At 33.6% G+C, this 12,072-nt stretch overlaps 1 protein-coding gene and 1 pseudogene across 1 annotated transcript; both read right to left on the bottom strand.

Moving 5' to 3' along the window:
* Positions 1-625: 625 nt before the first annotated feature.
* Positions 626-1,985, bottom strand: LOC145805744 (uncharacterized). The gene is made up of 4 exons (XM_082900937.1): positions 1,744-1,985; positions 996-1,100; positions 847-913; positions 626-730 (listed from the first exon to the last, which is right to left on the bottom strand). The coding sequence occupies exons 1-4, from the start codon at positions 1,881-1,883 to the stop codon at positions 626-628; spliced, it is 417 nt and encodes a 138-aa protein (XP_082757063.1). The 5' UTR covers positions 1,884-1,985.
* Positions 1,986-4,026: 2,041 nt separating this feature from the next.
* LOC145805745 (uncharacterized) lies at positions 4,027-7,416 on the bottom strand (annotated as a pseudogene).
* Positions 7,417-12,072: the final 4,656 nt, after the last annotated feature.

Genomic DNA, 12,072 nt, shown 5'->3' on the forward strand with positions numbered 1-12,072 from the left:
ACATATATTAAAAAATAAAAAAAACTTGAAAAAACTAAGTTGTTGAATTCTTTGACCATATTTTGCATTTCTCTAAAAAATTTCTGACCTGAAAAATAAAAACACAAATTAATTCAATATTTTTGTAGAGACTTACAAAAGACAAAATCGAACATTTTCTCATCACACTGACTCTTCATCTCCTGCATCAATAGAAAATGAATAACAACTTTGACTGTTACTAATATAAAATGTTTGGATTACCAAATATAAATATGACATATACATAGAATCAATAAATCCAAAATGAAAATCTTCAAGGTATGAGCAGATATTTTAAAGTCATAAAGCCAAATATACATAAAATCAACAAATCTAAAATGAAATATTAAAGTGATTATATATTCTTTACCAACTAAAGAAATTGTTGATTAGTAATTTAAAGAACGAAAGTTATATCATACTTACATTGGATTTCAACTCATATTCTTTAGTACGAAATTAATCCATTCAACTCGCACTTCATCAAGTTCGGTTTCCATGTAAGTCTTTTTTCCATTGAATTGCAAGAGCTTATTTACAAACAATTAGATAATGAAGAAGATGTACAAGTATCATGAATATAATAGTAATAAAAGTTTAGAATTTATCTCACATTTTGTTTTCTTAAGATGCTTTGATCTCTAATGAGGTCTTTCATATACCGCATTACATAAAACCCACATTCCACGTTTGTAGGTTGTTGCGGGGACTACATAAAAGCATTTTCATTATTATTAGAAACTATATATAAAGTGTTACGATCAAGCTGAACAATCATTAGCATAATATAAGTATAATAAAATTAGAGAAAATGATATTCATTACCTGAACTACTTTCCAAACTGGATTGGTCCTCCTCTTCTTTTGGGTAGTTTCATAAATTTTCAAAGCACTTTACAAAAGAAATTTCAAATGTCAAAATATTTTTAGAGTAACTCAAATTGCTTAAAAATGTACGAACTAGCCAAACTTACGTGTTTATTACAATTTCAAAGCTTGTGTTTATTTTAGAATTAATCGGATCAAGTAAGTACACAATCATCAATGTTAGATCAATGACTAACAATATCCAATGGTACCTACAATTAAACAAGTCACAAGTATAAGCTTAATAAGTTTATTATCATTTGAACACATAAAATAAATAGTTTTAGATAATTACCCAATATTGTAAGGAATTAAAACCGATTGTTCTAGCATAGCCTCCTCTAATCTTCTTGCAAGCAACACTGATTTTGATTTTTCCCCAGCCATAGTTTTTCCATTAACGACACAAGGGTTAACAAATACAAATTGTTTCCTCCAATTGGAAGCCTTCAACACTTGATGGAGATGACTAATAAAATAAACAAATTTTAATTAAATTCGTAATTCATAAAATCTGCAGAAATAACTATTGATGTAGCAAATTTTCCTTACCTTATGTATAACATGATACATGTAACAGATAATTCTTTTACATGACATATGTACTCCATGTCTACTCTTTGAAGTTGGATATTGATCTCCTCCCCAAATATGTCTTTCTCTAGTGGAATGTCTATGGCTTCATCGTACTTGATATGCTCAACTAATGAAACAAAAGATTGAATGGACTCTTGATATTTTCCACATTCAACATTAATTAAAGCTCCCTAAGTTTAAAATTTTCAAAATAAACAAATATAAGTCAACTTTAACTTTAATAAATTGTAATAAAGTTTCTAAGTTTGAATATTTTACCTCATCACCGACCAATACAAGATTTTTGGGCCAAGCAACAAAAAATCCCACTGCTTCTCCAACAATAAGCATCTCATCTGGGATAGGTATAGGAAGAGGGGCATCTTTTTGAATAACAATTTCAACAGACACACGTACATTGGATTCTCCTAATGGCACCGTATGAATGGCTTCATTGTGTTCAATTCTCTCATACACTGCACCATAAGCAACAATATTTTCAATGGAACCTATCGCGAGTTTACATGGTTTGCCCTACAACACAAAGTTAAAAATGTAACTTCTACTAATAGCACTAACGATATTAGAAATTATAACATCAATAGATAAAAACTACACACCTTTCTCTTATTTTGTTTAGAAACTTGAGGTGGAATGTCGTCCTTAGTTCTCACCATATTTTCTGCTAATAAAGAATCATGCTGAAAATTGCCTCTACCACCACTTTTCAATGTGCTTGAACATTTGCTCTATAACAAACACACAGATAACAACAAAAGCACTAATAAAATTACTAACAGTATTAGAAAATATAACAACTTTAGGTGTTCTAAATGCTACACACCTTTATAATCTTTTGGGTAAGAGCTTGGGGTGGAATGTCATCCTTAGTTCTCACTCTGTTTTCTGTTAAGAGAAAATCAGGCTGAAAATTTCCTTCATAACCACTTCCCAAGATGTTTGAACTAACATGTTTAGATTCTGGTGTATATGGTATTTGTTGTTCCACTGCACTAAGCCTAGCTTGCAATTTTACCACCACTGCCTCAAGATCATTACACTTTTTTTCCCAATGTGACTGATTCCCACGTCTAGGCAAGTGAAAGTAGGTGCTAGGTGTGACAGAATTTCCCACACCCCTTACTCGACTAGAAGATTCAGGAGGACCCAATGCCATAGTAAGAATGTCATTGCATCCTTCAATCTTTAAACTCCCATCACTTTTTTGTTTGGTCAACTCATCCTACAATATTACATTACTATATAAGAAAGATGAACAGTTAAGATAAATATAAAGTAAATGCAATCAGTACACACAAATATCTTACAATTCTCGCAGCTTGTTCCATAATTGTCTTGTCATCATATTCTCCATTTTTATTTTGACGAGCCTTTTTCCATAGAACGCTTCTATCCAAATCTTCAGTAGATCCGATCATACGTTTCTGTCAATTAAACATACATCAATTTTTCAAAATAATGATATCAAAATTGTTATTAAATAATAAAATTTATAACTACTTACATAGTCTTCTTGAAAGCGAGCATAGCCCTTTCGACTAATTCTATGGTTATACTTATTTTGACTTCGTCTCCATTTCTGAACCTGGCTCAAAATCTTTGAAAATGTAACACACAAAATTAATCCAAATGTATAGCATTTAATATTTTTTTTTTGGTGAATAAGTCATAAAATAAAACATAAAATTTACAAGATTACAAGGGGCATGCCACTGTTATTACAGAACTATACGAAGTTTGATGGGTCTAGCATTTAATACTGACATTTTAAATAACTAAAGTTTGATTATTTTTACCTTAAACTCTTCTGATAGTCGCCTTACAAGAAATGAGTCCCAATGTCTTTGTTCAATGAATCCATAAATTGCTGGTGGGTTTGATATGATCTTAGGATTGGACTTGTTTTCACATATGTACTTGGTAAGTTCTTTCTTGAATGTCCTCCATTTTGAACAAATTGAAGATAACACATTTTTCTTACTTCTTTCATCCACTTTGTATGTTAACTGAGTAGTTAAAAAATATAACGTTATAAAATTCTAATTTTGATTGCACTTAAATACATGTTTAAGTGTCTTACTTACCTCCACACAACTCCAAAATTTTTCTTTCAGTTCAGCTAGCACCTCAAACCAGTCTTTATAGCATATCAGAATCATTGTGCGAGCCAACACCCCAAGATAGCTTGAACATTTGATTGAATTGTTTCCAATCAATTGACCATTCTCGTTATAGTCAATGGCTTTTCGTACACCAAAACTCCTATCCTTTATGACATCCGGTAATGTTGTCGAACCTCTGTCTTTTCTTTTATTAGATGTTGGTTCTATTGCTGGTAACCATGCATCCTCTCCATCAGTAGGCAGGACATGAGAAGTATCCATCCTGTGAATAAAATAAAATAAAAATTTAAGGAAAAAATGTCAAATAGTTAGACAATTAAATATAAAGACATGAAGAAAATGAATATAAGTCAAACATTTTAACATGAAAATACAATACTTAGACATACATTCTTACAAAGACATTTTTTTTTTTTCATCATGGATTATCGAGCAAAGTTCCCTCACAATTTCCTCGCATGTAAGATGACATAGAATCATCAACCACATCTAATGATTCAACTTTTGGCAAAACTTTTGTAAAGCCATGATGCTCTATACAAAAATCATTGAACTCATCATCCTTTTCACAAGAATATTGTTTTTGAGGAGGTTCTAGCACAACTGACCATCTCGGATCAAGTTGATCTTGTATATAAAAAACTTGCTTAACTTGGGAAGCCAAAATGAAGGGATCGTCTTTATGGCCTATCCTCCCTAACTCAACTAATGTGAAACCCAACTCATCCACTCTAATTCCGTTTGTGTTGTCAACCCAATCATACTTAAATACCGAAATCTTGAACATATTGTAGTCAAGTTGCCATATCTCAATAATAACTCCATAGTAACTCATATCAGTAAACACTGGGTTCTTATCCTTGTAACTTGTCACATGCATTGTTGGTGCCACTAAACTAACTCCACTGTTTTGGCTAACTCGTGAGTTATCCTGATCTTTTGTGTGATAACGACAACCATTGATGATATAGCCAGGGAATTTTATAACATCCAATCGAGGTCCTTGTGCTATCCACTTCAGGTTATTTGAGATATTATTTTGGCCACTTAATTCCGTTGAGACCTGTATATGGTTGAATAGTTAGGTAACTTTTTCTTAATAATATTTGCTATTAGAAAAGGATATATGTTGAATTACCCCAATACCTTTTCACGAAGCCAATACATAAATGTTTTATTATGCTCAATTTGTAGCCATTTTTGACTTTGTGATTGACGATGATATTTTAGCTTCAACCAAGCCATATGCTCCCTATCAAATCATCAATAAAGCAATATATTATGAGATAAATCTCTAACTTGTGAGAATGCAATTATACAAAAATGTACATGAAATATTCTTACTCAATGTATGGTTGAATGTCACTTGTATTTTCTAACACATAGCGATGTGCTTGCTCCCATTCATTACGATCAACAGTAACAACATAACCACTTGATAAAGGCCTTCCAATTTCTATATCATCATCAAGTGTCATGTTCCTATTCGAAGGAATCCCGATTGCATCCACTCCAGATAAGTACCCTGCACAAAACTCAACAGCTTTTTCCACAATGTAACTTTCAGCAATGCAACCTTCAGGACAATTATGATTACGAACATAACCCTTTAAGATCTTCATGAACCTCTCAAATTGGTACATCCAGCTAAAGTGAACTGGTCCACAAAGTCGAACTTCTCTAACAAGATGCACTGTCAAATGCACCATGATATCAAAGAACGAAGGTGGCAAGTACTTTTCAAGCAAACACAATGTGACCACAAGCTCTTTTTGAATCTCATCTAATTTTCCCACATCCACCACTTTGCTACAAATAGCATTAAAAAAGAAACATAGCCTGATAATGGAATGTCTCACATGCTTAGGTAACACAGATCGTATTGCCACAGGTAGTAACTGTTGCATCAATACATGATAATCATGTGATTTTAGACCATAAAGTTTCAAATCTTGCATTGATACACGACTTCCCAAATTTGAAGAGTATCCTTCTGGAACCTTCAATTCCAATAATGTTGTACATACTCTTCTTTTCTCCTCCTTAGACAATGTGTAACATGCTGGAGACAAGTATGTTCGCTTCTCCCCAATTTGTGGTGCCAATTTTTCACGCAAACCCATTTCTACAAGATCAATGCGGGAATTAATTCCATCCTTTGTTTTTCCTGGAATATTAAGTAACATTCTTCTCAATATGCATAACATCCAAATTATGTCGAACATGTAAGTACTTCCAATATTCAAGATCAAAGAATAATGATTTCTTCTTCCAACATTTTGTACCACCAACATGTAATGCTTTTTTATTTTTCTTTCCCCATATGGTTACAAGCCCTTCAACCTTATTTAATATCTCCTCCCCAGTTAATGGTATTGGGGCTAATCCAAACCCTTGCTCACCATTAAAAGCCTTTTTTTGCCTCCGATATGGATGATAGCGTGGAAGAAATTTTATGTGGCCAACATATGTGTTCTTCTTACCATATTTTAATCTGTGAGAACATGTTCCTTCACTGCAAATTGGACATGCATAATATCCCTTTACAGTACAACCGCTTAAATTACCTAATGCTGGAAAGTCGTTAATTGTCCACAACAATATAGCCTTCAGCCTGAAGTGTTCTTATTTATAAGCGTCATAAGCTTCAACACCTACCTCCCACAACATTTTCAAATCATCAATTAGTGGTGCCAAGTAAACATCAATGTCATTACCAGGTTGTTGTGGACCTGATATTAACAATGATAACATCATAAATTTCCTCTTCATACATAACCACGGTGAAAGATTGTAGGTAATCATTATAACTGGCCAATAACTATACCTACTGCTAAGGGAACTGTGTGGATTTATTCCATCTGCAAAATAGCTAATCGAAGGTTTCTTGGCTCTGCAACGAAATCTGGCCACTTGTGGTCTACTAACTTCCATGATGGAGAATCCGCTGGGTGACACATTGTGTCATTATAATCTCTTTTGTGAGCATGCCATGTCAAATCCTTCGCTATTTTTGCTGATTGGAACATCCTTCGAAACCTTGGGATAGGTGGAAAATACCATAAAACTTTTGCAGGCACATCCTTTCTTATTTCAGTGGAATTCTTCTTCAACTTCCATCTGGATGTACCACATGTAGGACATGAAGTTGCATCTTTGTACTCCTTTCTATAGAGTATGCAATCATATGGACATGCATGTATTTTCTCATATCTCATTCCCAATGCAGCAAACATCTTCCCAGCCTCATACATAGATGATGGTATTTCATTGTTCAATGGCAGCATATCACCCAACAACGTCAGTAGGTCTGAAAACCCAATGTGAGATAGGCTATTCGTAGTTTTGAAGTTATACAGTTTAACCAATGCAAATAACTTGGTAAAGTTTGTGCAACCTGGATACAATGGTTTTCGGCATCTTCAAGTAATTTCTTAAACACTTCAGGATCAGCCGTGCAATGATCGTATGCATCTTGAACCATTTCTATTATTTCAGCTACAATGTCTGTGGGAGACAGGTCAAATTGTTGTTGGGAAAAATCTTGTTCATTTAAACATGGTAATGTCCCACTAGTGACTGCTTCTCCATGCCATATCCATGTGGTATAACTTTGGTCAACACCATTGAAAAAGAGATGATATCTAATCTCTCGAATAGGTTGGCTTCTCAAGTTTCCACAGACTCTACAAGGACAACGTATGGATTGAAGATCACTTGCACAGATCATAGCAAAATTAAGAAATTGTTCAACTCCATTCTCAGAGTCTTTTGATCTTCTATCCTTGAACATCCAAGATTTGTCCATTTTAAATGTATTTTTGAATACCTATACCAACAAAGAAATTAGAATATAAAATAATAAACTAGAGGCTACACAGTTGATAACATCAAAGGAATGTCATTGAGAAGGCTCAATTTCTTTGATAGAAAATTAAATGCCTCAAGTAAACTTGCAACAAATAAATAAATAAATAAAATACAAGATCTTATAACAAATAATTTATCTGATCTATGAATAATTGCAAAGTCAAAAAAAGAAAAAATAATAATTTCATAAAGTCTAAACAATGGTGGGATAGGGTGAAGCTCAAGATGAAGGAGAGAAAATTTTGGAATATGGTGCCACTAGTGATGCTGTTCAGTTCATGATTTTGTGATCAATTTGAATCAGGTGCTGCAGCTGCTGAGGTAAAGGGTGCTGCAACTGGTGTGGTTTGTTTACTGGGTGTAATTGCTGAGGTTAGAAGGTGTCTGGGTTAGTAGCTGCAGCATTTTTCTGGAGAGCAGCAGGAGCAGTGTGCTTGGTTCTGGAGAACAGCAGCAGCAGTGTGCTTGGTTCTGGACAGCAGTAGCAGCAACAACAGTGTGCTTGGTTCTGGACAACAGCAGCAACTACTGGCGGAACTTCTTACAATTCAAGTACTGGTATTTTTTATGTACGAAAATTTGGTGCTATGGGGGATGGAATAACAGATGACACAGAGGCATTCAAAACAGCGTGGGACATGGCCTGCTTATTTGAGTCAATGGTCCTCCTTGTTCCCTACAGTTATTCCCTCATGATTCAATCCACAATTTTCACTGGTCCTTGTCAAAGTGGTTTTGTGTTCCAAGTAATTAATGTTGTCATTCTATTCCTCTTGAAACTTTCTTCAAGACTCCAATGGTAAAAAAGACCTATGTCTTTTGGTACTTACATTCTTTTATAGGTTGATGGCACTCTTATGCCACCAGATGGACCTGATTTGTGGCCAGATAGTAACAGTAAGCACCAATGGCTTATCTTCTACAGAATCAATGAAATATCACTGCACGGAGGCGGTCTAATAGATAGGAGGGAAAAGAAATGGTAGGATCTTCCTTGCAAACCCCACAAGGTATTACTGTTCGGTTTATTAACGAATGATTTCGTTGTTAAAAGCACTTCACTAATCCGCTATATGTGCACACAGGGAGCTAACAGAACCACATTGTCAGGACCATGTTATAGTCCAATTGTAAATAAGTCACTTTGCTTAATATCTCTACCTGATTCTCATTCTAACCACTAAAAAAAATGCTCATAATGTGGAGAGCAAAAGGATTTTTTTCCCTACTTGGGGGTTATCATTTCTGATAGAATTATGGTTGAGTTTTTACAATGCACAACAATGCACAATGTATTAGGCTATGAGACATTATAGACCTTTAATAACAGGTCAAGGGAACTGGAGAAGAGAAACTAGTATATCAACAAGACAAACTATGCATGAGCAATAGGACAAAATATGCATTATTGGGCAAAATATGCATGAGCAACAGGTCAAACTAGTATATCAAGTAATAGGGACAACATTAACTATGAACTACAAGTAAAAATGACAACATGTTATTGACAGTCCAATTATTATTATTATTATTATTATTTTAAAGTTGAATCTGCTAGTAAGGCAAAACTACAGTGCAAAATGTTGAAATTTTTGGATTCTTACATTTGAAGAAATGCTCTCTTTCAAAGCCCTTTCAAATCTTTGATAAAGATGTGCTGAATAGTTAGAAGGATGATACTGAATATACATGAAATAAACACAGCTACACAGAGAGTGTAGGATGTACTTTCCATTGAAATCAATTGGCATCGAATATTCACATAGATTAACAGAAACAAGAGGGGGAAAATAAATATATATAATATAAAATAAAATAAAAAGAGCTAAGAACTAGATTCAATTCAATAAAAAATTCAAATTGATTAGAGTGTTTTATTGTTGTTCCTTTAAATCTTGTCATGGTCAGCTTGTTTTCTCTATTTAAATTGGGTGGGTTTCGTTAAGTTTCACCAACTTCATAATGCTCTTCTAATGCTCCTTTTATAACCATGTTTTGATCCTAATAATATATAAGTATTGTATTGTTCAATAACTATATACCAATTTTCTGTTAGATCAAAAATTATAATATTCTGGGTAGGGATTTAGCAAGATGAATAAAACAAGCTAATAGTGACGGACCCATTTGAATAGAGCATTAAGGCATTAATAAGATCAATCCTTTTTTTGATACAAGGATGGAAAATAGAAAGGAATGAAGGAGTTGAAAATGTAACTACAGGATAAGGACATAATATCTTCTTAGGCTGTTTTGTCAAGCCAGTTGCCATAAGAAAAGAAGTACAAGTGTGTTGCTTGATTTTAGGACAAGAAGCAAGGGGGTTTACTTACCATTGTACCTTATAGTTCCCTTACTAGCTTTTAGGAAAATTACAATTTATAGCCACATCAGTTGGTGAGGTTTTACTGAAATTTTACAAAACTAAAATTGCAAATTTTAGTCTAGTTCCCTGCTTAAAGATTGGAATCAAAACCTTCAAAAGTCCCCTTCAAACTTCCATAAATTTAAAACCAAAAAATATATATATATATATGACTAGTGAATTTAGGCACTCAACAGAACGGTGGATTTTAATTAGCTAAAAGATCCATAAAGCCTGCCTCTCCCCAGTCCACTGTTTTATATAGGAACTATAGTAGATTATGCAGAAACGAGCTGAAACAAAGACAGGAATTGCCAAAAAAGCTTACCTTTCATGTATTATATATTATCATAAGAACATAAAATTATATCTGGTTATCATCAACAAATTATTGTATGATAGTTCATACCCCTGTTTTTTTTTGCCTTTGATTTTGTTTCCTAATGATAATGCAAGTTTGGAATACATCTAGAACTTAGCCAATATGCTTACATAATGCAACAATATTTTCATGCCCGTTGAGTAATTCTAACTTTCATTAATTCTATTTGTATTAGTAGGTCCTTAGACTAAGAGCATCTTTAGTGCAGATGTTAAAATTGTTGTTTGAAGTGTACATCTAAGTGCAAGTGACATAAGAGAGAGCTTTTAAAACTGAATAATTATAGCACGTTACTAGGGAGAGACTTTAAACAACTAATTCCCAAGAACTTTCAAAATAAGGCATAACCTACCAAATAAGCAACACCTTGACAGCAAATCCAAAATTCAAGACACATCTATAAATCTAAATCCATATCCATGTCAACCAAAATAAAATGCATATATATATTAGTAAATAAAAGAGCAAAGAGAAACAAATCTGGAGAGTAAATAAGAGAGCAAAGAGAAAGAGAAACTTATCAGTTACCAAAAAGAAAAAGAAAAAATCAGTAAGAATAACCCAATCATGTAGACTCCTCCACCCTCTGTTAAACTTATCAAATACATATCCATACATATGCAGGATGAAGGGTACACACTGTATATATTATACTGAGAAATTCTGAAAATCAGTAAGAACTATTAACTATCACTAGTCACCTTTCTTTAATATTTTCATTGAAATGAGGTTCTGTGATCTTGTCTCAGCTCTCTAATATCATTTGTTTTACTGTTGAATGGCAGATTAAAAAGCTTGCGTTGATGATACAGAAGGTTAAGGACTTCTAAAATCTAAAACTAATTAATCACATTGTCTCTTACATCTTCAAAAACATCTCTTCTAGATTAATTATTATTTAACCGTTTTGAATTTCTTCTTCTGTACTTGTAGAGTAAGCACCTAGTAGTATTTACAGGTGCAGGAATATCAACATCTTATGGGATACCGGGGGGAAGACTGTAATACCCCTGTTCCGTAATATGTTAATTGGTCCTTAACATAATGTGATTATGTATTTTGATATGATTTGGTGTTCTACTATGTGAAAATATGTGGTTTGAAATTTTATCTGTTCATCGTAGGAATATCTGTTTGAGTAGTCTGCTTTGGAAAATCAATTGAGGGCCTTATCGGCCACGGAAACCGAAATTGATTACGCCATTGTGGTTGGCATAATTTTTAGAGCCTACGGTGAAATTTAATTGGAATTTGATTCTGGTCAATTTAAACTGATTAAATTGATAAATTAAGTACCCCATTATTTTATATTAAAATATTTGTTAGTGGGGCTTGTTGTGTATTTGTATTGCACTCTCCTTTAGCCCTCTTAAAACTCAAAATCTGAGTTAGACAATTGAGAGTGAGAGAGAGGCCGGCCATGGAGAGAAAAAGGGAGAGATTTGTGTAATTTGGGCTCAAGACTTGGGAATTTGAAGATCTAGCTCAAGATTTGGCTAGAGCTTGAGTGTTGAAGCTCTTAGGTAAGTGAATTCCTGGACTCTTACTTGTAATTTGTAAGTTCAAAGGTTATTTGTGATCAAGAACATGTAATGAGTTGATTTTTGTTGAGTTTGAAGTCTTAGAACTCATGCATGTAAGAAATTACTTTGAATTTGCATGTTTGAGCTTGAAGCACATGATTCATGTAGAGTTTTGGTTAAAGCTCACGTTGTAATCACCATTTGTACCATCTAAGTTGAGAATGATGAGCATCTCCCACATGCATGTACAAATCATGGGAGTATGAGTCTTGAATGTTTGAATTTGAGCATGTTGATGATGGGTTTGAGATATTTTGGGACATG

The sequence above is a fragment of the Camellia sinensis genome, chromosome 13 (genome assembly GCF_055761805.1).
Source record: "Camellia sinensis isolate YWXY chromosome 13, ASM5576180v1, whole genome shotgun sequence".
Classification (NCBI taxonomy): domain Eukaryota; kingdom Viridiplantae; phylum Streptophyta; class Magnoliopsida; order Ericales; family Theaceae; genus Camellia; species Camellia sinensis.

Coding starts and splice junctions, on each gene's coding strand:
- LOC145805744 (XM_082900937.1), bottom strand. CDS start 1,883: ATGTACGTGTGTCTGTTGAAATTGTTATTCAAAAAGATGCCCCTCTTC. Junction 1,101..1,743: donor TTGTATTGGTCGGTGATGAG/GTAAAATATTCA, acceptor GTTTAATTGTAG/GTACCATTGGATATTGTTAG. Junction 731..846: donor CAGTTTGGAAAGTAGTTCAG/GTAATGAATATC, acceptor GCTTTTATGTAG/TCCCCGCAACAACCTACAAA.